Below are 26,468 nucleotides of genomic sequence, written 5' to 3'. Positions count from 1 at the left end.
TCCTCTGTTTAAGAAGGGTAGCAAGGATAATCCCGGGAACTACAGGCTGGTGAGCCTTACTTCAGTGGTAGGGAAATTACTGGAGAGAATTCTTCGAGACAGGATCTACTCCCATTTGGAAGCAAATGGACGTATTAGTGAGAGGCAGCACGGTTTTGTGAAGGGGAGGTCGTGTCTCACTAACTTGATAGAGTTTTTCGAGGAGGTCACTAAGATGATTGATGCAGGTAGGGCAGTAGATGTTGTCTATATGGACTTCAGTAAGGCCTTTGACAAGGTCCCTCATGGTAGACTAGTACAAAAGGTGAAGTCACACGGGATCAGGGGTGAACTGGCAAGGTGGATACAGAACTGGCTAGGCCATAGAAGGCAGAGGGTAGCAATGGAGGGATGCTTTTCTAATTGGAGGGCTGTGACCAGTGGTGTTCCACAGGGATCAGTGTTGGGACCTTTGCTGTTTGTAGTATATATAAATGATTTGTAGGAAAATGTAACTGGTCTGATTAGTAAGTTTGCAGACGACACAAAGGTTGGTGGAATTGCGGATAGCGATGAGGACTGTCTGAGGATACAGCAGGATTTAGATTGTCTGGAGACTTGGGCGGAGAGATGGCAGATGGAGTTTAATCCGGACAAATGTGAGGTAATGCATTTTGGAAGGGCTAATGCAGGTAGGGAATATACAGTGAATGGTAGAACCCTCAAGAGTATTGAAAGTCAAAGAGATCTAGGAGTACAGGTCCACAGGTCATTGAAAGGGGCAACACAGGTGGAGAAGGTAGTCAAGAAGGCATACGGCATGCTTGCCTTCATTGGCCGGGGCATTGAGTATAAGAATTGGCAAGTCATGTTGCAGCTGTATAGAACCTCAGTTAGGCCACACTTGGAGTATAGTGTTCAATTCTGGTCGCCACACTACCAGAAGGATGTGGAGGCTTTAGAGAGGGTGCAGAAGAGATTTACCAGAATGTTGCCTGGTATGGAGGGCATAAGCTATGAGGAGCGATTGAATAAACTCGGTTTGTTCTCACTGGAACGAAGGAGGTTGAGGGGCGACCTGATAGAGGTATACAAAATTATGAGGGGCATAGACAGAGTGGATAGTCAGAGGCTTTTCCCCAGGGTAGAGGGGTCAATTACTAGGGGGCATAGGTTTAAGGTGAGAGGGGCAAGGTTTAGAGTAGATGTACGAGGCAAGTTTTTTACGCAGAGGGTAGTGGGTGCCTGGAACTCACTACCGGAGGAGGTAGTGGAAGCAGGGACGATAGGGACATTCAAGGGGCATCTTGACAAATATATGAATAGGATGGGAATAGAAGGATACGGACCCAGGAAGTGTAGAAGATTGTAGTTTAGTCGGGCAGTATGGTCGGCACGGGCTTGGAGGGCCGAAGGGCCTGTTCCTGTGCTGTACATTTCTTTGTTCTTTGCCATCCCTCTAACTTCCAACCAAGATCTGGCTAATCAGTAAATTAAAAAAAGATAATATGGCACTTATCTCACACCAATGGATCTTATTATTAGGTTAGAGGAGGAGGGTGGGTGGGAGACACTACACGTGTAGTGTCTCGGGTTTCCTCTCCACCAGAATTTATTGGTTGTGGGGGGGGGGGCCTTCCCAGAAGTCCGCGGGTCGAAAAAAAATAATACAGAAAAGAAGTGCTTTAGTGTTTTTAAAGGAGAAACTTACCTCCCAGAAATCACTTGCGCACCGCTCCCGCCGAAATCCAAAATTACCCCTTTTAGGAAGAATGGCAAAGTCCTTGACAGGGTATAGAAGAGACTTAACAGAATGAGTTCAGAGATGACAGAATTTAATGATAAGGTTTGGTTGGAGAATCTGAGGTTATTCTCCTTGGAGTAAAGGAGGTCGAGAGAGGTTTGATTGAGGTGTACTAGAATATGAACGGTTTAGATAAGGTAGACAAAGAAAAGATGTCCCAGTTAGTTGATGGTATAAGGGAGTACAGATTTATAGTTTTGAGTTAGAGATGCATGGTGAATGTGAGGAAGAACTTATTTTCATAGCAGATAGTAATGACCTGGAACTTGCTGCCCTTGAGGGTGGTGTAGAAACAATGATTTCAAAAGAAAATTGGATGGGCACTCAAAAGCTAGTAAACATGCAGGACTATAGGTATTGAGCAGGAGAAAGAGACTGCATTCCTCTACAGAGATCTAGCATGGACTTAATTGCTTCCTGTATCATAATGACTATGATATGCTCGTTCTTGCCACATGGACTTATCGGTGTGAAGATGGGAGCCATACAAGGGAAATTATGATGGGGACAAGGAAGGAATGATGAAAGTGAGGGAATGGTTGAGCACACAGACAATGGCAGAAGTATTGTGGTAGAGGACCAAAGGCTAGCCAACCCAGAGTTTAAAAGTGAAGTTGTAAATGACTTGGAGAAGATACTTCATTCCAGGAAAGAACACAGAAGAAAGTAGATTTGGAAATGGGTGAAGAGATATAAAGGATTGATTAACTAACAGGAAACAGAGTAGGGATGAATGGATCATTTTTGGGTTGGCAAGCTGTAACTAGTGGAGTGCCACAGGAATCAGTGCTGGGACCTCAACTATTTACAATCAACATCACAACTCAGGTGAAGGGACCAAATGTTAACTTTGCCGATGACACCAAGAAAGGTAGGAAAGTACCTGCAAAGGGATATAGGCAAGTTAAGTGAGTGGGCAAACAATCTGGTAGATGGAGTATAATGTGGGAAAATGGGAACATTTCCACTTTGGCAGGAATAGAAAAACAGCATGCTATTTAAATGGCGAGAGATTGCAAAACACAAAGGTTCAGTCTTGTTGAAGGGAAATGGAATGTTGGCATGTATTGCAAGGTGGATGGAATATAAAAGTAGGGAAGTTTTACTGAAGCTTTCCAGGGCCCTGGTGAGACCTCATCTGGAATACTGTGCAGTTGTGATCTCTAATTGAAAAAAGGTTCACTCAACCTTTCCTGGAATATCTTATGAAGAAAAGTTGAGCTGTTTGAGCCTATAACAATTGGAGTTTAGAAGTATGAGGGGTGATTTTATTAAACTATATAAGATCCTGAAAAACTTGATAGGGTGGATACCAGAAGGTTGTTTCCTCTTCTGTGTGTTATGATACCCTGGGGGTAGTGCACGGTCAATTTCAGTCCCACAGGCCCCGGAGTCCCAAAACAAGTGAATTAACCAATAGTTTGTCTATATTTTGTGAGATTTTCAGCCCTTGACTGCTCCAATGATTTACAGGCACCAGATTTGTAAGTGAAACACAACAACTGTTTATTTATCACAAAAATAGACATAAGACATGCAATACAATAACAGCCAGCTAATCTACTACTCCCCCCACCCCCCATTTATCGTCCCACTCTCTGCCCAAACACACACAAGACAGTCACACACAGAAGGGAAAGGGGTAAAATGATAGGGATTAAAATGGAAAAAAGAGAGATGAGTGTCCTTGTTTCTGATATTGAAGTAGTTGTAGGCGGCTATCCTCTCTGGACACAGAGTAAGAAACATAGAAAATAGGAGCAGAAGGAGGCCATTCTCCCTGCTCCGCCATTCATTGTGATCATGGCTGATCATCGAACTCAATAGCCTAATCCTGTTTTCCCCCCATATCATTTGATGCCCAAAGTGCTACATCTAGCTACTTGTGAAAACATACAACATACAATATTTTGCCCTCAACTACTTCCTGTGGTAACGAATTCCACAGGCTCACCACTCTCTGGGCAAAGAAATTTCTCCTCATCTCTATCCTAAACAGTATACCCCGTATCCTCAGACTGTGACCCCTGCTTCTGGAAAAAAACACCATCGGGAACATCCCTCCTGCATTTACCCTGTCTAGTCCTGTTAGAATTTTATAGATTTCTATGGGATCTCCCCTCATTCTTTGAACTCCAGCAAATACTATCCTAATCGATTTGAAACTACCTGGATTGCTAACAAGGATCTTCTGGCAGTTGCATTCAGTCAGAACTCCCAGGCTGTAGGATTTCCTCTGGGGAGTCACTTTTATTAACCTGGGCCTTCACTCAAAAGAACAGCCTTAGGTTTGTTTAATTCTTATTTGCTTCCATCTCCACCAGAATAACCAACAAGTCTAGATAAGAACAGAGTTCCCCACATGAGGGTTCAAAGGGGTTTTTAAAAAAATTGACCCGGCCTGCAGCTGCTGCAATCTGGCTATGCAGAGGAATGTTTTTACTTTGGAACTTTAGATGGAGACCATCAGGTAAGAGAGAGAAAGATAAGAGATTTGACCCTCCAGCTTCTGACCAAACTGAAACTAAAAGCCAGATTAAATCTTCCTGCCTTGCCAGAACATTCCAGAACGGTCAGCACCAATCTGCATAGATTATCAGCTAAGAGCCCGACAATGTAAACAGCTCATTGGCCGCTGCTGGCCAAGTCCATCAAGTTGTATCATCACTGATGTCAGACCAAACAGCACATCCGGTTGGAGTTTCTTTTTAAATTAAAGGTGAAGTCCATCTTAACGACATAGGCAAATCCTTGTCCATGTACAAAAATTGAAATATCAGAATAACAGAAATTAAAAGGAAAGGGGAGGGACAATAGGGATTAACAGTAGGATCCTTACATCTGAAACACTAGAACTAGCAAACATAGTTCAAGAATAAAGGGAGGAATGAGGAGAATTCCTTTCTCAAGAGAGTCTTTAGCATGTAGAATTCTCTTCCTCAGAAAGCTGTGACGGCTGGGGTCATTGAATTTATTTAAGGCGGAGTTAGATAGATTTCTGATATGACAAGGGAGTCAAGTGTTATGGGCGAGAGCCAGAAAAGTGGAGCTGAGAGCACAAGATCAGCCATGATCTTATTGAATGGCACAGTAGACTCGAAGGGCCAAATGGCCTACTCTTGCTCCTGAGTCCTATGCCTTCTATGGGTATTGACAGGTACAATAATTTGGTCAGAGGTGATCTTGGCAAGAATCATTAACGCACACACAAGATAAGAAAGCTGTTAGTTTAGGTGTATTGTATGTATTTAAAAAAACATGCAGGAACTAATTAATTAGTCTCCTAACATAGATCCAGTGCCCCAGTGAATTACTAGGTATCATAGAATCATAGAAGTTTACAGCATGGAAACAGGCCCTTCGGCCCCTTAGACTCAAGCAATTTCACAAGAAACAGCTCAAATTCTCCATTTTTTAAATCCAAGGATCCGTGCTTTGAGAGAAACAATTTTACCAATCTCAATGCAATACATCTGTTGATTGAGAACAGACTGTTTTACTGCACAGTTTAAAACCAGTCAGCAGAATAGTACCGTTTCTTCTCTAACTCACAAATGAGAGTTCTTCCATGGAACAGATCAAGCGACCAATAATATCGCTCTCTCTTTAATTCATCCGTGCTCTCTACCTCCATTCAACTTATCTTAGAAGTCCTTCTTTACTTTTATCAAGAACCTCAGATGAGATTCTGGCTTGGTACAAAGTCTAATACTCTTAAGGACTGGCAAGATGTAAGGAATTCCTCTCATTTAGAAGAGGAGTGAATATGTATGGATATATTTTCACTGGATCGGAGAAATGTATTGAAGGCCACCCTTACATAGTACTCTTGAAACTCTGGATTTTGTTTACAACAGCCAATCTATCTGTACCTTGAAACGGCACCAGCTGGAGATAGCAATGTGAACTTGATTGAGATGTACCTATGTATAAGCAAAACTTCCATGATGCCTCTATCAGCAAGTCATAGGATGGGTGATTTTACAAGCATAACAACTTTATACAATGTATTAGTTGTATATTGTTTATACAGTTGCTAAAGTGCAGGTGCCTTGTTAAGGCTGCAGAATATAATTGTTCCATCATCTTGAAATAGTTAATATGAGGGTCAATTATGAAACTGTGAAATTAAATGTGTTGCAGAAATATGCTTGGGCAGTATATGATGTACTTATTTCCAAAATATTTCAGCTGTCCTGTTTGGAGCTGGATCTAAAAAATTTCTTTCCACTGTTCAGGAGTGTAAAATATAGTTGTACTGGTGTAACCAAACCCTTACTATTCCCAAGTTCAGTTTAAAAGGATTATATTTGAACATTTAAGTCCTTCTATTCTAGTGCCTCTGACTGATATTATCCCTCCTCTTGATTCCTTCTGAAGGTTATGTTTCTCTATATCCTGTATTAAAATTATCCTAGAGAAGTTTGAGTCTGCCTTTTTTGGTTGGAGACATAATGAAGTTTTAAAGATGTAAAATCAGAATTAAACATTAATTACAAGTATACATAAATCTCACCTTCTACTTTACCAATACCATTCTGCCCTGCCAACAATAGTGATAAAATCAGTAGAAATGTTTAAAAGCTAATGTTTAGGGAAAACAATTATTTTGCCATTCGATATTGCGGTTATGAAAGCAAAGTGTGAACTGAGATGAACAGGATTGCAATAATTTATGATTTGGTGATAAAAATTGAAATTACTGAAGTGGAGTAACAATTTTAAAGTTATTTCCTTGCATGATTTTACCTGAAGGTGAAAGTTTTTCAAATTTGAACACGGATAATAGGATATTAAGTACAAAACTGATATCTTGAGAGTAACTGGCAATGTTGACTTTTTTTGTAGATCTATCACAATTGCACACCTATTACATGTAGCTACCATTCATGGAATTGACAAGAAATTCTTCCAGAAAAATAGCAAATAAACATATTTGAGTGGGGAAAACAAATGGCGCTAGCAGACTGCATCAAGCTTCATTAACGCATTGTTTTATGGATCACACTGATATTATTTAAAGTGAACAAACTAAGCCATATTCTTGACATCTTGGCCCAAGCCATAAGGCATTGTCGATCAAAATTTTAACAAGTAAATGAAAACATTGTGAGTCACACCCAAAACCAAATTATGATAGTTTTCCTTTTCTTACCATTTAACATTCTTTAAATTAACTGAGACTGAAGAATTGGACCTGACCACATCATCTTCGACACATTGTGTATTACAGAAAGTAAAGCTGACTGTGAAAAAATCTCCAATTACGTGCTATAAGTTTGCTTTTAAAATTTGAGCTGATCAAAATTTGGAATTATGAAAAACTACTTTGAGGGAGTTGAAAGGAGAGAGGATCAAAATAATGGTTACAACTCACTTCCTTTGCTTAGTCTCGTTTGTTTTGATGCTGCATTGTGTCAGAAAATGATATTCCAAAAAGAGAACCATACCGAAAATAGCAAGAGCTTAATTTACATGACATTAAAATACACAAATCATGGGCACCTTTACAATTATCACGAATATTTCTTGTGATTTTTAAAATGAACTGTTTACCACTTCAGGAATTTAATCTTAATAAGTGCATTTGATTACAGTGCTTCTAACATGCACTACAAAGATTCATAACATGAACTATTTGCAATAACATGACAGTCAAACTCCTGGATTAGGTAGCGTTTTGCAACAAAGTAGAATATATAATTCTAGTAATCTGTAGCACAGCAGCATGCAATGTGTATTGTACAAGAACTGCTCCAAAACCTTTATAGAAACCAAAGATACCTTCTTCTTTCTTGATTACATTAATGCAGTCCCTCATTCCTTCATACTGCGTGTTAATAGGAAGTACTTCAAACCCATGGTCTGTGTTGTCAATGATGGTGCGGGTTCCTTGAATATGAAGACGATGAAGTACTGTTTCTAATGGGTAAACCAAAACGTCAGCACAAAGATTTGCAACAAAACTAGCAATAAGTTCAGGCAAGTAAGCATCCAGCAAAGTCTGTACAGAATTAGAAGCATCAGCTGGGTGCTGGTGTGGTGTCTTTTTCCGAAGAAGAAAGAGAATACATTTCTGGATGATTGCACTGATGATATAATGGAGCACTCCATGTAAGACAGTTGGAACGACTAAAACTCCAAGAGGAAGCAGGCGCTTGCTATGAGGGACACCCATTCCCACCAGTCTGCATATACCTTCCTTTACACAATCTAATATTCCTGGATTGTCTTTTATAATTTCACTCTGGAAATAGAACAGACAATAAGTTAGTAATTATTAAAATATTGCACATACGTATATTTCTTCCTAAATGAACCAATATCATTAGTTATCTTCTAAGTATTTCATTGTAATTCACTATATTTTAATAATTGTATTTGGATAAGCAGTGTAAAGGGAGGAGGGGGCAATTTCTAGAACCAACAGTAAATAAAATCATGAGGTAATTTAGAAAGGTTTGTGCTTTCATGCATTACTTTTCTTATAATGGTATCTTGTTTGGCATGCATACATACAAAGCCATACCAAATTTCCTATGGTCAATCAGCAGCTAGACAAAGTTGAGGAGAATAGCACGTGGGTGACCTTTACAAAATAGGAAGAGGCACCAGTGTAGGAATACTAAGAATATGACACTCAAACAGAGTGCTTCATACTGGCAACATATTGGGGAAATTAAAACAGATCCACAGCACTATGAAACAAATTACTATATTGGCACATCAAGGTATAGAAATGCAGTAGTCAGAGAGAATTTGATAGTTGAGCTTGCAACTGCCAACTGTGAGTTCTGTTGGTATGTTGCCTCAGAGCATCACTAAGCGTGTGGAACATTTTGGAAGGTGGGGAAAGAACAGAATTCATAGTCCACATATGACATGTAAACTAAAAGGGCTGGTCGGTCCCACAGTCATAGTTTCAGGAGCTATGGAGAAAATTAAAGAGTAGAACCTCAAAAACGTAGTCATCTCTGGATCACTTCCAGGGTTGTGCGCTGGTGTGTATAGGAATAGCAGCATTCAATACGTTAGCAGAATGGCTGAAGAAATGGCACGTGAGGGAACACTTCAGATTTCTGCCGCATTGAGACCAGAAGGGTATAAAATGCCCAAGCAAAAGAGGAGTTTTGGTGAGCTTCATTGGGCATGTAGTAGTCGAGGTGAGAGAAGTTAGGGTGGGACTATGTGAAGAATTAATCTTTCAACTAGGCACTTTACACTCTTCAGAGCTCAGCATAGAGTTCAACAATTTCAGAACCCAGCAATCCTGGAGGCAATTTAAACTAAGCAGATATAATTGACCAAATGACCTCCTTTGTACCTTATTCTTCAACAGATTCATGGTTATAATAATAAACAATCACTGTATCACCATTCCTCAAAATTTTAACAACTGACTATTAAGAAGGCAGTTATTTAATTAATTCAATGTGACCAATGAATTTTGTTAACACAGAATGAAAATGTACCTGCACGGTCTCGATTAAACTAGCCGAATAAAAAGGCAATGCCACTGCACAGGTCAACCTGTAGGAAGTAAGTTTTCTTTTTTAAAAGTTGTTTTTTTAAAAAACAATCTAACTAAAATTACTAAAGTTCATGACTATGTTTAAATTCACTAAAAATTACAACACATTTCAAATTATTCACTGCAATTTCAAGGGCAGGATTCTAAGATAGCAAGGGAAACACAACAGCTTTAATTTATCTATTAAATCCATAGCACCAACAACTTTAAAAAGGATTAAAATAATAAAATCTTTATTAGTGTCACAAGTAGGCTTACAATGCAATGAAGTTACTGTGAAAATCCCCTAGTCGCCACACTCCGTCACTTGTTCGGGTACACGGAGGGAGAATTCAGAATGTCCAATTCACCTAACAAGCACATCTTTCGGGATTTGTGGGAGAAAACTGTAGCACCTGGGTGAAGCATACATGGGGAGAATGTACAGACTCCGCACAGGCCGTAACTCAAGCAGGGAATCAAAACCGGGTCCCTGGCGCTGTGAGGCAACGGTGCTAACCACTCTGCTACCGTGCTGCCCTCACTCTGGACACCCCATCGATGGTATTGGGAGAACTCAGTTTCTAATTTACACTGGGGAGGCAGTGGCGTAGTGTAATATCACTGGACTAGTAATCCAGAGACTCAGTCACGATCTGGGGACACTGGTTCGAATCTCACCATGGCAAATTATGAAATTTGAATTCAATAAAAAAAAGTCTGGAATTAAACGCCCAAAAGGTGACCATGAAACCATTGTTGATTGTCGCAAAACCCCATCTGGTTCACTAATGTCCTTTAGGGAAGGAAATCTGCCATCCTTACCTCGTCTGGCCTACATGTGACTCCACATCCACAGCAACGTGGTTGACTCTTAAATGCCCTCAGTAACGGGCAATAAATGCTGGTCCAGCTAGCGACGGCCACATCCCGTGAACAAAAAAAACAAACTAATGGCAGATTTAGAAGCTCATGCAAACAAGCCACGTTTGCAGAAAATTGTGAACAAGGAAGAGCTATTGAATCTTAGGATTCTGCTCATTTTGTCTGTTATTTGCCAACTCCTGTGTAAACGAGTAAGACAAATTAAATCTATTCCATAATTGTATGTCACAAGGGGGAAAATATTAAGTAATGCGTGCACTCTTTAAAACAGCTAAAGAAGATAAAAGAGATTTAAGAGTTTTCATATTATTGATGGTTATTATGTCAATTGCTATGAAACAACAACAAACAAAGCAAATGGAAATGGAATACTAAATGATATATCTAAAACAATATGGTACAAGTCAGAGGGAGTCATGGCTCAAACAATTTGAACTTGCATCCAATGCTGATGTCTGAGACACAAGGGACATTCTACCGCAAGAGACAGTTCAGAATCATGAAAATGTTATGAAGGAAAGCTAGCAAACCAAGAACTTTTGTTTCAGAAGGAAGTGAAATTATTGAGTTGCGGAAGAAGGTAAATGGTCGCCGTCTGTCCCTCAATTTGAGGATTATGTCTACTCAGGATTGCGAGTATCTGCTATGGGTCTTCGTGTTGATTCTCGATCTGCGGATCTTTGGGGACATGGAGGCAAGACATTCCACGAGCTGGTGGCATCCGCAGTGCTGGATTTGCTTTCATTTCTTTCCTTCTCTGCTGCTTTGCCTTATTCTTAAGGTGTTTGGTTGAGGCATGATGCAACTCGATGAACAAGTTATCATTTTGAACAAGTGGTGATCCGGACATGGTGTCCAGCTCATTGTAGTCAATTTTGTTATCACACAGCCTTGCCCGTCATCAATTCAGATAATGAAGGAGCCTGCTTGTCTCTTACTCAAAACAGCACAATCATATAGTCATGACGTAGTTGCAGAACCACAAAAAAGTTTCTTGGGCATGTAAATCTTTGGAGCACAACCAATAGAGCCTCACAATTTACTGAGGCAACTGAATTTGGCAAGGCAAACAAAAGTGGAGTTCATGGTGTTCTAGACATTTTTTTTGGATATATCAGGGAACAGGACCATATCAAAGGTTCCTCTGGAAAGTGTGAAGCTACATGGTCTCTGGGAGGATTTCCTCAGCCACAAGCAGGCAATTAAGGAAAATGTGCATCAGAATTTTCCCTACTATGGACAAGAGAAAAATATCTTGATACTTTGCACAGCATGATTTATCTCTCTTCTTGAAGATGGTTACAATTGTTCTGAAGTACTTGAGCACCTTATGGAAAACGCCAATTAAGCCCAGAATTAATGCTGAGGAGTCTGAGGAGTTTTAATTTAGCACACCAGCAACAGTTACACAACATCATTGTCCCCCGCTTGCTCTGAAGTTGGGGAAAGCATTATTTTCCCTCCCAATCCATAGGATGAGTTTATGGAGTCTTGACGTGAGCAAAACCCAACCAGTTTTGGAGATCTCAGCTGGAATACCATCAGGGCCAGAAACCTTATTGTTTTTCAGCTTCTGTTTGCTTGTTGTAACTCTCCCATCGATGGTGGTTCATCTCACCACAGCGTACTTGGGGAGTATCAATTGCTGTTGTGGATTAATAATTGAACAGTTGTTGAAAACGTTCTTTCCAGCATTGACAAATGGCATTGCCGTCATCCTTAAGTCTAGAAACACCACCCTGTGAATGAAGGGGATTTTATCCAATTGACCTTGGGTATATAGAGAAGCTTTGTATGTCATGATGGGTGCTAAACCGGATTTACTTTGTTTTTTGGTAAATGATTTTTAAAAAAGTAAATCTACGACTTTACATGAAATTTGATAGTGATAGTAAGGCAAGGGGAATAGGTTTAAATCAGTATTTCAAGCAAGTTTTCACACGAAGGATATCAATACATGGGAATACAGACAAAAATCTTGAAATTATTGAATACAAGCTGTTCATATCGTCAAAGGGTGTAGGAGGTAAGACAGGAAGTAGAGCTGAGGCCACAAGAAGTTCAGTCATGGTTAGCACTGCTGCCTCACAACGCCGAGGACCCGGGTTCAATCCCGGCCCATTGTCCAAGTGGAGTTTGCACATTCTCCCCGTGTCTGCGTGGGTCTCACCCCCACAACCCAAAGATGTGCAGGGTAGGTGGATTAGCCATGCTAAATTGCCCCTTAATTGGAAAAATTAAAATAAGAAAGTTTTAAAAATAAAGTTCAGACAGGATCTTACCAAAGAGGTGAGCAGGTTTGAGGGGGAAAATGGCCTGCACCCGCTCCTAATTTTTATATTTGTGATAACACCAATTATAAAGTCTGGACAGGCGAGTTAAGTGGGCCTAAAGAGCCTGTCTAATCTCTTACTTTATGATCATTAGAGTTGAGCAGTCTTAGGAAGACTTTTTTTAACTGTTTCTATGCAGTTACAGTCAAGGGATTCTGGGAGCAAACATAATTATTAAATTCCACTTTTAAAAAAAACAATGTCGGACTTCCGGTTGCGGCGATGTCTTGCTAGCCGCACGTTTCGGCGGCTCCAGCTCCGACGGACCTTCGGGCTCTTTTAAGAGCCCCAACGGGAAATGTTTGGGCGACGCAACCCGGTGTGGGGTGAGTGAGTAGGGAGTCCCCCCCCCCCCAACGAAGGAGGAAAATATCGGCGGCGGCAGCGCGAGGAATCGTCGACGAAAGGGACAGAAAGGGAGAAGACACAAGATGGCGGCGGAGAAAGCTCAGGCGACATGGGGGCCTGAGCAAGACGAATTTTTGAGACGGTGTGTGGAGCTCCTAAAGAGGGAGGTGCTGACCCCGATGCTACAGGCAATTGAGGGGCTCAAGGAGGCACAAAGGACCCAGGAGACAGAGCTCCGCGTGGTGGAGCAGAAGGTGACGAATAATGAGGACGAGATCCTGGGCCTGGCGGTCAAAACACAGACGCACGAGGCACTCCATAAAAAGTGTATTGAAAGGATCGAGGCCCTAGAAAACAGAGCGCGAAGGAAGAACTTTTGGATACTGGGTCTCCCTGAGGGAGTGGAAGGAGCGGACTGTGGAGCTTATGTAAGTACAATGCTAAGCTCATTGATGGGTGCTGAGGCCCCTGCGGGCCCCTTGGAGGTGGAGTGGGCACATCGGATCCCGGCGAGAAGACCAAAAGTGGGAGAACCACCCAGGGCGACAATCGTGCGATTTCACCGCCTTGAAGATAGAGAAGTGGTCCTGAGATGGGCTAAAAAGGTGCGGAGTAGCAGATGGGAGAATGCAGTGGTACGGGTGTACCAGGATTGGAGTGCGGAGGTGGCGAGAAGGAGGGCGAGTTTTAACCGAGCCAAGGAGGTGTTACACAAAAAGGTGAAGTTCGGGATGCTGCAGCCGGCACGACTATGGGTCACGTACCAGGAGAGACACCATTATTTCGATACGGCGGAAGAAGCATGGACCTTTATTAAAGAGGCTAAATTGGATCGGAACTGAGGGACTGATACTGCAGGGAATGTTATTGTTAATGTTATGGCTGATGTAAATAGAGAAGTAAATTGGGATGGGGGGAGACACTAGGAAATGTGGGCGCCGGTGAGGGGGGAAAGAAGGGACATAGGCGGAGAATGAGGAATGGGAGGGGGAGGGTAAAGGGAGCTGCGCCACAAGAGGCGGGTCAGATAAAGGGATGTTCCCGCGCCAGAAAGATTATGGCGGGAAGACAGGCGCAAGGCGGATGGGAGTTCCCCACACGGGGGGGTCAAGGAGTGAGCAGGAGTAGCCGGGGTCAGTTGAAGTCAGCTGACTTACGGAAGTAATATGGGGGGAGCAATCACGCTAGAAAGGGATCTAGCCGGGGGGGGGGACCAACTGGGTTGCTGCTGCGGAAATCAAAAAGGAAATGGCTAAAGAGTGGGTGGACGGGGATGGAATGCGACGCTTGGGGAGCGAGTGGGAGCGCGGAGGCGGGATATGGGACTGGCCTAGAGAAGGTGATGACTAGTCGACACGGGAGGGGGGCAGGTAGCCCCCTAGTGAGGCTGATCACGTGGAACGTGAGAGGCCTGAACGGACCGATTAAAAGGGCCCGAGTGCTCGCGCATTTGAAAGGACTAAGGGCAGACGTGGCTATGCTCCAAGAGACGCACCTGAAGGTGGCGGACCAAGTTAGGTTAAGGAAAGGATGGGTGGGACAGGTGTTCCACTCAGGACTAGATGCAAAGAATAGAGGGGTGGCCATATTGGTGGGGAAACAGGTAGCATTTGAAGCAAAGAACATCGTAGCAGATAGCGGAGGTAGATATGTAATGGTGAGTGGCAGGCTGGAGGGAATGGAGGTCGTGTTGGTTAATGTATATGCCCCGAATTGGGACGATGCGGGATTTATGAGACGGATGCTGGGTCGTATACCAGACCTGGAGGTAGGAAACTTGATATTGGGAGGGGACTTCAATACCGTGCTGGACGCAGGGCTAGATAGATCCAGCTCAAAGACCGGAAGAAGGCCGGCAGCGGCCAAGGTGCTCAAGGGGTTTATGGACCAAATGGGGGGAGTGGATCCATGCCGATTTCTTAGACCGAGGGCCAGGGAGTTCTCCTTCTTCTCCCATGTCCATAAAGTGTACTCCCGGATAGATTTTTTTGTTTTGGGAAGGTCGTTGATCTCAAGGGTGGAAGAAGCGGAGTATTCAGCCAAAGCGGTTTCGGACCATGCCCCACACTGGGTGGACCTGGAACTAGGAGAGGAAAGGGAACAGAGAGCACTCTGGCGATTAGATGTGGGATTGATGGCGGACGAGGGAGTGTGTGGAAGAGTGCGGGGGTGTATTGAGAGATACCTGGAGGTCAATGACGACGGGGAGGTCCGTGTGGGAGTGGTATGGGAAGCACTAAAAGCGGTGGTCAGAGGAGAGCTGATCTCCATTGGGGCCCACAAGGGAAAACAGAGGCCAAGGAAAGGGAAAGATTACTGGGGGAGATTTTAAGGGTAGATAGGGAATTTGCAGAGACCCCGGAGGAGGGACTGTACAGGGAGAGGAGACGACTCCAGACGGAGTTTGACCTCCTGACCACCAGAAAGGCGGAGGTGCTGTGGAGGAAGGCACAGGGGAGGAGGTATGAATATGGGGAAAAGGCTAGTCGCCTGCTGGCTCATCAGTTGCGAAAGAGGACAGCGGCGAGGGAGATAGGGGGAATTAGAGACGAAAAGGGAGCCACGGTGCGAAGAGCAGGGAAGATAAATGAGGTGTTCAAGACCTTTTATGAGGGACTGTATAGGTCCCAACCCCCAGAGGGAGAGGAGGGGATGCGGCAGTTCCTGGATCAATTGAGGTTCCCGAGGGTGGAGGAGCAGGAGGTGGAAGGCCTGGGGGCACCGATTGGGGTGGACGAGGTTATTAAGGGGCTGGGGAACATGCAAGCAGGGAAGGCTCCGGGACCAGACGGGTTCCCGGTGGAATTTTATAGAAAATATGTGGACTTGTTGGCCCCGTTGTTGGTGAGGAAGTTCAATGAGGCCAGGGAAGGAGGGACTTTACCCCCGACAATGTCAGAGGCGACGATAACGCTAATTTTGAAGAGGGATAAAGATCCGTTGCAGTGCGGGTCCTATAGACCTATTTCATTATTGAATGTGGATGCCAAATTGCTGGCAAAGGTACTGGCATCGAGGATAGAGGACTGTGTCCCGGGGGTGGTGCACGAAGACCAGACAGGGTTCGTAAAAGGGAGACAACTGAATGTTAACGTGCGACGACTATCAGGGGTGATAATGATGCCCCCAGTGGAGGGGGAGGCAGAGATAGTGGCGGCAATGGATGCAGAGAAGGCATTTGATAGGGCGGAGTGGGAGCATTTATGGGAGGTGTTAAGGAGGTTTGGGTTCGGGAACGGGTTTATTAGCTGGGTCAAACTTCTTTATGGGGCCCCAACGGCAAGTGTAGTCACGGGTCGGCAAAGATCGGAGTATTTCCGATTATATAGGGGAACAAGACAGGGATGCCCGCTGTCTCCACTGTTGTTCGCGTTGGCAATTGAACCTTTGGCCATGGCGTTGAGTGACTCCAGGAAATGGAGAGGGGTGATTAGAGGGGGAGAAGAACACCGAGTCTCGCTATACGCGGATGACCTACTGTTGTATGTGTCGGACCCAGCGGGGGGGATGATAGAGGTTATGCGGATGTTGAGGGAGTTCGGAGATTTCTCGGGATGTAGGCTTAACATGGGGAAGAGTGAACTATTTGTGATACACCCAGGGGACCAGAGTAGAGAGATAGAAGGCCTGCCTCTAAGGAAAGTGGAAAGAAACTTCCGTTACTTGGGGATTCAGATCGCTAGGAGCTGGGGAACCTTGCACAGACTTAATCTGACACGATTGGTGGAACAAATGGAGGAGGACTTCAAGAGGTGGGACATGCAGCCTCTGTCGTTGGCGGGCAGAGTGCAGGCAATTAAGATGATGGTCCTCCCGAGGTTCTTATTTGTATTTCAATGTCTCCCTATACTAATCACTAAGACCTTTTTCAAAAAAATAGACAGGAGCATCACGAGCTTCGTGTGGGCAGGGAAAGTCCCGAGGGTAAGGAGGGAGTTTCTACAACGTAGCAGGGACAGAGGAGGATTGGCGCTACCGAATTTGGGCGACTACTATTGGGCCGCCAATGTGGCGATGATTCGTAAATGGATGATGGAGGGAGAGGGAGCGGCGTGGAAAAGACTGGAGAGAAAGTCCTGTAAAGGGACGAGCTTAGAGGCGCTGGTGACGGCGCCGCTACTGTTCTCACCAAAAAAGTTTACCACGAACCCGGTGGTGGCGGCAACATTGAATATCTGGGGACAATGGAGGCGACAGAGAGGTGTGCGGGGAGCCCTGGTGGGGTCCCCAATCAGGAACAACCATAGGTTTGCCTCAGGAAGAATGGATGGAGGATTTCAGAGCTGGCACCAGTTGGGAATTAGGAGGGTGGGAGATTTATTTATAGATGGGACGTTTGCGAGCTTGGGAGCATTGGAGGAAAAGTATAAGATGCCCTGGGGAAACTTCCTTAGATATATGCAGGTGAGGGCGTTCACTAGACAACAGGTGAGGGAATTTCCGCTGCTCCCGGTACAGGGGATTCAGGACAGAGTGCTTTCGGGGGTGTGGGTCGGAGAGGGCAAGGTGTCAGAGATATACCGAGAGATGAGGGAAGAGGGTGAGGAGTTGGTGGGCGAATTAAAAGGAAAGTGGGAAGAAGAGCTAGGGGAGGAGATAGAGGAAGATATGTGGGCTGATGCCCTAAGCAGGGTAAACTCCTCTTCCTCATGCGCCAGGCTTAGCCTGATTCAATTCAAGGTGCTACATAGAGCACACATAACGGGAGCAAGACTGAGCAGGTTCTTTGGAGTGGAGGACAAGTGTGGGAGGTGCAGCGGAAGCCCGGCAAACCACGCACATATGTTTTGGTTGTGCCCGGCACTGGAGGGGTATTGGAAGGGAGTGACGGGAGTGATTTCTAAGGTGGTGAAGGCCCGGGTCAAACCAGGCTGGGGGCTAGCTCTATTTGGAGTTGCGGATGAGCCGGGAGTGCAGGAGGCGAAAGAGGCCGACATTGTGGCCTTTGCGTCCCTAGTAGCCCGGCGTAGGATCCTACTCATGTGGAAGGAGGCGAAACCCCCCGGACTGGAGGCCTGGGAAAACGATATGACGGGGTTCATTAAACTGGAGCGGATAAAGCTTGCCCTGAGAGGATCGGCTCAAGGGTTCACCAGGCGGTGGCAGCCATTCCTCGACTACCTAGAGGAACGTTAGAGGGAAGACAGATGACCAGCAGCAGCAACCCAGGGGGGAGGGGGGGGGTGGAAGTTTTAGTTTATGTTAAATGACTATGTTGATTAGCCATTTGTTTATTGTTAAACTTTCTTTACTGTTATGTTTGTTCTGCAAGGGGAAAAGATTTTGTTCGAAAAAATTTCAATAAAACATATTTTTTTTTAAAAAACAATGTCAATTGTGAGCACATTAGAGCTAAAGACTAGTGGTTCAGAGTACAAACCTATTGTTACTAGACAAAAATTAGCACGCCTGGTCATATATGCCTTAGCCAGACTGGAATTAGAGTCGGTAATAGTCACGATAACCCATAGCCATCAATAGTTTCAAGAGATAAAATTCAAATCAAATAAGAAATCACACGACTCTTGTTGCGACTTACCCTTTCAGTATAAGGTGCCCAGCTATTTGCTTTGGACTCCATTTATGGGAAACCTCTCTGCAACACAATAAAACCGCACAATAAAAACCATAAAAGTAAGACTTCCAAGCAGCATCTTGTGTAAAGAGGAGTGATGGCTAATCAGAAGTTCAGCTGCTGGTAAACTAAATGCAATCGTCTCCCCAATATAAACTCATAATATTGCAATTTCTAGTTGAACAACCCAATCTTTAAGTTATAACTCATGGAATAAAAGTGAAAGTAGCAACATGGATATGAAATTGGCTAAATGACAGGAACCAGCAAGTAGCGCTTAATAGATTATTTTTGGGCTGAAGGAAGGTTTAGTACAATTCACCAGGGGTCAATATTGGAACATTCACTTTTCCTGATTTTTCTGAATGACCTAGATCTTGGTGTACAGGGTACAATTTCAAAGTTTGCAGATGATATAAACCTTGGAAGCATTGTGAACTGTGAGGAAGATGGTGTAAAAGTTAATGACAAAGACAAGTTGGAATAGGCAAAAAGGAGTTCAATGTGAGGTGATTTAATTGGTAGGAGGAACATGGTGAGACAACATAAAATAAAGGATACAATTCTAAAAGGGATGCAGGAACATGGGTGTCCAAGGTGTACATGTGCATACATCATGGAAGGTGGTAGGATGGGTTGAGAGAACAGTTCATAAGCATACAGTATCCTGGGCTTCATTGATAGGGGTATAAGGTACAAGAGCAAGGAGGTTAGACACTTGTTTGGTCTCATTGGAGTACTGTGTCTAGTCTTGGGCACTGCACTTAGGAATGTGAAGGCATTGGAGTGTGCAAAAAAGATGCACAAAGTTTTTCCAGGTGTGAGGATCTTCAGTGATCAAGATAGATTGAAGAGGTTAGGATGGTTTACCTTGGAGGAAAAAGGCCAAAAGGAGATTTTAGAGACATATTGAAAATCATGAGGGGTGTGGACAGAGTAGATAGAGAGAAACTTTTCCCACTCATGAAACGTTCAAGAACGAGAGAGCACAAATTTAAAGTAACTTGCAAAAGAAGCAACACCAATGTGAGAATGCTTTTCATGCGGTGATGGTTCAGATCTAGAATGCACCATCTGATGTCAATGTCTTATTAATTACATTAAGTTTTAATGGCAATTACATTGTTACGGTTTAATGGCAATTACATTGAACAGGTGTTGGGTATTTGTACACCTATAAATGGAGGAAGTTGGGACAATGGGTGTTTTGATAGTGTTAACTGTGAACCAAGTTAATAAACTTTCTCCAGCAAAGAAAACAGATGTGTCTTTGCTTTATTTCCTCAACCCGCATGGATCCAGTTAACACCCAAGTGTGTATGGTGGATGCAGGTTCAATCATGGCATTCAAAAGGAATGAGACTGTTATTTGAAAAGGAACAACATGCAGGGTTATTGGGAGAAGGCGGGAGAATGGCACTAAGTGAATTGCTCATTCACAATGAATGTAAACACAATGGGCTTGGTGAGCTCCATCTGTACTGTAAAATGTTATATTGCAAAATAAGTAAGAAACATTTCCTTATAATTACATTGGTTTTCCGCTTGGGCACATAAAAGGAGAGAAACAATCATTTTCCCATATATATACCAGCAACATGTTTTCCAATAAAGATTACTGACTATGTAGTAATAATAATAATAATCTTTATTTGTTTCACAAGTAGGCTTACATTAACATTAGCAATGAAGTTACTGTGAAAATCCCCTAGTCGCCACACTCCGGCACCTGTTTAGGTGCACTGAGGGAGAATTCAGAATGTCCAATTCACCTAACAAGCATGTCTTTCGGGACTTGTGGAAGAAAACCGTAGCACCAGGAGGAAACCCACGCAGACACAAGTGGGTCACATATATATAAATAAATAAATATACACACACAAATATATATACATATTCAATTTAAAAATAATCAGCCAATGATTCCGTAGAAATAGAATCTGTTTTCAGAAAGCACACACAGATGGGGCCTACCTGGGAAGTGGTGTGAGTTCGCTGATGATGCCTTCAGTACCCAGTGCTATTCCTTGAACAATAAATGTACTTCCCATCCCTTTCCATAATCCTTTTAGGCCCTGCAAGTGTGAAATAGAAACAGACTGATTGCACTTCCTAGGTATTTACATTACTAATATTATTTATAATATAAATAGGATTGTATAAAAAATAAAATATGGATGTTAATCAAAAGCCAATAAGGGAAATGAAGAATTTTTACAAATGATAAACATTATTAGTACATTTCCTAAAACTCACTAATTTTCTATTGTGCTGCCAGGCATTCATCACTTAGTGGCTGCAGGGTAATAGAAAGAGAACTAGAAAGGCTTACAAACAGAAGTTGGTATGGAAACAATCCAAGTCTTCAAGAATTCAAGGTATTTTTAAACCAGAACACACCATGGCTTCCTACTTTTAAGCTCTGCTTCAATGTGCATTACACCCATGATTTGTAACTCTGTTTCTCTCCCCACAGGAAAAATGTTTATGAAAAATGTAAGCTGCAGAATACAATTGAAGGGGGCACTGAAAAATCAAAGAGAAAGGAAACAAAACAAGATAACATAAAATGGAACCCATAAATCTTTTAAACTTATAAAAGGATAGTGGAGACGATGGTGCTGATTAGCAACAAAAATGGAAATCTTCTTGTGAAGGCAGAAGGTATGACTTGGGTATTGCATCTGTCTCCATAGGAGGTTACATTTAATGCCAGAGTAAAGGAGATGAAATAACACAGAAAAAGATAATAAGAAGTTGCTAAATAGATTGGAATGACTCAAAGTTAACTGGTCCAGCTGGAATGCATCCAAGGATGGAGATCGAAGAAATTGTGTTCATGACTTTCAATCCTCCTTGAATATTAGAATGGTGTCAGAGGACAGGAAGATTGCAAATGTTACACCCCTGTCCAAACTAGGGGAGAGAGATAAATATTGTCATGCACGTGGTCTAAAACCAGTAGTGGGAAACTACAAGAACACCATTGTCAAAGAAAAAATAAATTTTCATTTGTAGAAGTATGGAGTAATAAAGACATAAGTAGCATGGCTCTCTTGTCCAATTGATAGATTATCTAATCTGATCGAGTTTTCTGATGAAGTAACAGAGCTAGTTGATGACAGTAGTGAACATGTATATACATTTTCAAAAGGCATTTGATAATGTACCAGATAATAGACATGGGCTTCCCAAACCAACAGGAGTCAGTATTAGGACCACTGCTTGTTAACTATATCTTGAGCAAAGATGGGAACAAATTCTTGAAATATGTACCACAGAACCTTCTTGATCAATATATGTCAGCCCAGGAAGGAGGAAGTGATACTAGATTTAGTTCTGGGAAATGAAATGAGGTTAAATGGAGCATGTTTCAGTGGGAGAACATTTTAGTAATCTGGGCTAACTTCAGCGAGTTAAAAAGGAATCCAACCCAAGTGTATTTGAATAAAAAAATGTGTTAGCAAAGCAGTAATTGAACAATGAGAGATGGTTCATGTACAGTGTAATCATATTCCTGTGAGGGGGAATGCAAGAATTGCCAAAGTTCCACAGATGAATAAAGATAGAGGTTCAAATGACAGAGAAAAGGAAATTTATAACAATCTTAATACATGAGAGAACCAAGCTCAATATAGAAAGTACAGAGACCGAAAAAAGGGATAAGAGGGGGAAACAACAAGGATATGATAAAAGATCAGCAACTAACATTAAAGGGAATACAAAAGTATTTTAGAAATATAAATAATAAAAGAATAGTCAAAATAATGATGGATCTGACTGGGGACCAGTAAGAAGATATTGGACTGGCAGAAGGTAACATTCCAATGAAAGCTGGAATATATGTTTGTAAGAATTTGGCTTGGGGAAAAAAAAGTGGGAAAAGCAGCAGAAGCAAGACGGCGTGTCAATTTGGGAGTGGAAGAGGGGCATGTACAAAAATATGAATTCCATTTCTACCTAATTGTAAAGACTTACCTGGGTTTTGCTGAAATGGTACATAATATTGACAACGGTGAAAGGTGTGAGGTGATAATTTTTTGCATGATAATTGACCTAGAACAAAAAATAAGAGGTTAAAAATAATCAACCATAGTTTAAACCCAAGATAACGAATCTTAAAAATTGTACAAACACAAACACTTAGATTCTCAAAAATAGCTTTGTGTTGTCAGTTTGCCAACACTTTCTCATTATAAACTTCGATGTCCACGTTCATAATGAAAATCTACCAAGTAAAAGTGTCAATCCTATATGCGCACAACTTGGCCACCAGATGATTTTACTCAACAACAAAAATCACTCAAATTGTTTTTATATTGTTGACCTGCCATTTCCCCTGCAGGAACTTAAATTTCCAATGTTGAAAATAAGGGTTTGAATTAAAAAAAACAATGCATATTTCACAACAAGCTAAAACAGTTCATTTTAAATCTGAGAGAAATAGATGTTTGTTAAACAAAGATATTGAGGGACATGGGCCAAAGGGATATAGAGTTAGGCCACAGATCAGCCATGATCTCATGGCTGGAGGGAGAATGGTGGGAGGGCCTCAATCCTACTAAAATGGACAATTTCACATTTGCCAGATGTTTGCCCACTCACTTAACCTATGTCCCTCGGTAGACTCCTATGTTTTTAAAATATTCATTCATGGGATGTGGGCGTCACTGGCTTGGCCAGCATTTGTTGTCCATCCCTGAGGGCATTCAGAGTCAACCACATCGCAGTGAATCTGGAATCACATGTAGGCCAGACCAAGTAAGGGTGGCAGATTTTCTTCCCCAAAGGACATTAGTGAACCAGATGGGTTTTTACGACAATCGACAATGGTTTCATGGTTTTTTATTTACCAACTGCCTGGTGGGATTCGAACCCGGGTCCCCAGAGCATTACCCTGGGTCTCTGGATTCTTAGTCCAGTGACAATACCACTAGACTACTGCCCCCCCAGTCCTCTTCACAATTTTCTTTCCTACCTACCTTTGTATTGTCAGCAATACTTTCATTCAAGTCATTTATATAAATTGTAAAAAGTGGAGGGTCCAGCATTAATCCCTGAGGCACACCACTCACCATATCTTGCCAATCAGAAAAAGACCCATTTACACCAACCGTTTCCTGTTAGCTCACCTATCTTCAGTCCATATCAATATATTACTCCCTACACCATGAGCTTTCATTTTCCACAATAATCTTAGATGTGGTCCGTTATCAACTGTCTTCTGTAAATCCAAGTGCAGTACATCCATCGATTCCCCTTTATCCACAGAACATTTGACTCCTTCAAAGAACTCCAATAAATTGGTTATTTGTGATTTCCCTTTCACAAAACCATGATGACTCTTACTGATTGCCTTGAATTTACAGCCAAGTGCCCTGCTGTAACATTTTTAATACTGGCTTTGAATATTTTCCCAATGACAGATTATTAGGCTAACTGGTTTGTCTTATGCAGTCTAACTGTTATGCACCCAATATTCGAAGATTCATCATTCCTGCAGTTAGGACATCCGCTGGTGGGGATGTGGTGATCAGTCGCACAAAAGATGGCTCCCGCCACGGTACTTAGTTTTTCGCCATTTCTGTCCAATATTTGGCGGTTTTCTGGAGGAAATTGACGTAATTTGATAAAATAAGGCCCTCTCATTTGAGCCATGTCCAGCAGAAGTAGTTCAAAGCAGACGTTGGGCGAGAGATCGTTGATGGAATCAAGTGTTCCTAAATCCCCATCTGGGGGAACATGGCAGCAACGACTGCTGAGTTTGTGGCCCCTCCATTGGATGCCTGAGAAGTTGATTAGCTTCCTGGCGAATTTAGGAAGCAGCGGCAGGCAGTCCCTGATGATCTGGAGAAGACAATGGAGGGGGCTTTGGCCCCAATTTGGGCGACTGTGGACAAGCTGGACTGGCGTATAGAAGTACATGGAGCAACGATTCAGAAGGTTGAGGCAGCGCTCTCCAACCACGGTGATCAGATTGCCTCCTTGGAGGCAGAGAGGGCGGTGCTGGCAAAGGAGCAGAACACGCTAAAAGCCAAAGTTGACGATCTAGAGAACCGCTCCAGATGGCAAAACTTGAGATTGGGCTGTCGGAGGACCTGGAGACTCCAATCACATTGGATTGGATTTATTGTCACGTGTTACAAGATACAGTGAAAAGTATTGTTCTGCGTACAGTCCAGACAAGATTGTTCCATACATGTAAAAACATAGGACATACATAAATACACAATGTAAATACAGAGGCACAGTCATCAGGTGAGCATACTGAGTGTAGTACTACTCAGTAAAGACGATGCGAGAGGAAATCAGTTCAATCCATAAGAGGGTCATTCAGAAGTTTGGCAACAGCGGGGAAGAAGGTGTTAGTGTGGGTCGGAAATTTTTATATCTCCTGCCCGATGGGAGAAGTTGGAAGAGTGAATAAGCCGGGTGGGCGGGGTCCCGCTTTCCCAAGGCAGCGGGAGGTGTTGACCGAGTCAATGGATGGGAGGCGGGTTCACGTGATGGACTGGGCTGTGTTCACGACTCTGTAGATTCTTAGTCTTGGGCTGATTCTGTAAAAATCGGTAAGAGTCAATGTCGGCATGCCAAATTCCTTAGTTTTCTGAGGAAGTATAGGCGCTGTTGTGATTTCTTGGTTCTAGCGATAACGTGGGTGGACCAGGACAGATTGTTGGTGAAATGCACCCAACTTTGTATCATCTGCAAATATGGAGATCGTACATTTAGTTCCCTCGTCCAAATCATTGATATATAATGTGAACAATTGGGGACCAAGCACAGATCAATGCTGTACCCCACTAGTCACTGCCTGCCAATCGGAAAAAGAGCTATTTTCTCGAACCTTTTGCTTCCTGTCTGCTAACCAGCTTTCTATCCCTCTCAAGACACTACCTGTAATCCCATGTATTTTAACTTTACATTGTAATCTGCTGGCGAAAAGGGTGTAACGTTTTATAAGTACAAGGCCGTGCTGCACAGGAGAACGTGAGGTTTGGTTTTTTGAGGACAGGAATATACGCCGGAGGATACAAATGAGTTTGCACAGTCTGGGGGTCAACTAAAGTGCTTGAGGACTATGGAGTTTTGTTGTTCATTGTTTGGTGTGAGGTGCCCCGGAGAGTGAACGCCTCCACCTCATGTGCGAGGTTGGGGCTGATGCAGCTGAAGGTGGTATATAGAGCACACCTCACAAGGGCGAGGATGAGCCGGCTCTTTGAGGGGGTAGAAGATGTGTGTGAATGTTGCGGAGAAGCTGGAGGATTACTGGAAGGAGGTTTTTAGGGTCATCTCTAAAGTGGTGCACGTGAAAATGGACCCGGGCCCTCGGGAGGACATATTCAGGATGTCGGACCAGCCGGGGTTGGAAACGGGTGCGGAGGCAAATGTTGTAGCCTTCGCCTCGTTGATTGCCTGATGGCAGATCCTGTTGGGATGGAGAGCAACCTCTCCATCCTGTGCCCTGGCATGGCGGGGCGACCTGTTGGAATTCTTAACTCTTGAGACGGTGAAGTTTGAACTGAGGGGAAGGATGGAGGAGTTCTACAATTCATGGGCTTTATTCATTATGCATTTTCAAGAATTGGATAACATCGAACATTGGGGATGGACGGTCTGGGAGGGTTTTGGGGAGGGGGACTGCATGTGTTAATGGTGACTATGGGTGATTACTGATTCCTTTTTGTTATTTATGTTAACATGCGGGCAGTTGTTTAGGGGTTGGTGAGAGGATGGGTTTGTTGCTGATATTGGAATTGACATTATATTCGTTACTGCTTATTGTTTATTGTTGGTGCAAATTTGGGAGAAAATGTGAAAAAGGAGCAAAATAAAAATATTTATATAAAAAAAAATGTTATGTTGACTTTGATTTTTACCCTGTGCGGGGCCACCATGCCAGAATACAAGTAGTTAACGGGAGCGGAGAAGGGGAGATGTCCCCGATCCCGTTTATACCCTGGAATGTGAGGGGGTTAAATGGACCAGTAAAATGGTCTTGGGTATTTTCACACTTGAGAAATTTGTAGGCGG

The 26,468-nt window shown here is 43.0% G+C and overlaps 1 protein-coding gene across 2 annotated transcripts in view; it reads right to left on the bottom strand.

The window, feature by feature from the left end:
- Nucleotides 1-3,264: 3,264 nt before the first annotated feature.
- The window catches only part of slc25a46 (solute carrier family 25 member 46), a 100,086-nt gene continuing 76,882 nt past the window's right edge, over nucleotides 3,265-26,468 (bottom strand). For both annotated transcript variants that reach the window (XM_072516417.1, XM_072516418.1), the window contains 5 exons: nucleotides 22,413-22,490; nucleotides 20,409-20,509; nucleotides 18,399-18,455; nucleotides 9,256-9,313; nucleotides 3,265-8,030 (listed from right to left, as the gene is read on the bottom strand). In XM_072516417.1, coding sequence (XP_072372518.1) covers nucleotides 7,452-8,030; nucleotides 9,256-9,313; nucleotides 18,399-18,455; nucleotides 20,409-20,509; nucleotides 22,413-22,490 — 873 coding nt within the window. In that variant the 3' untranslated portion in view covers nucleotides 3,265-7,451. The remainder of the gene's footprint in view (nucleotides 8,031-9,255; nucleotides 9,314-18,398; nucleotides 18,456-20,408; nucleotides 20,510-22,412; nucleotides 22,491-26,468) is intronic.

This window comes from Scyliorhinus torazame, chromosome 9 (genome assembly GCF_047496885.1).
Source record: "Scyliorhinus torazame isolate Kashiwa2021f chromosome 9, sScyTor2.1, whole genome shotgun sequence".
NCBI lineage: Eukaryota > Metazoa > Chordata > Chondrichthyes > Carcharhiniformes > Scyliorhinidae > Scyliorhinus > Scyliorhinus torazame.
The sequence above is the reverse complement of the archived record's forward strand: the minus strand, read 5'-3'. Positions and strand labels throughout refer to the sequence as shown.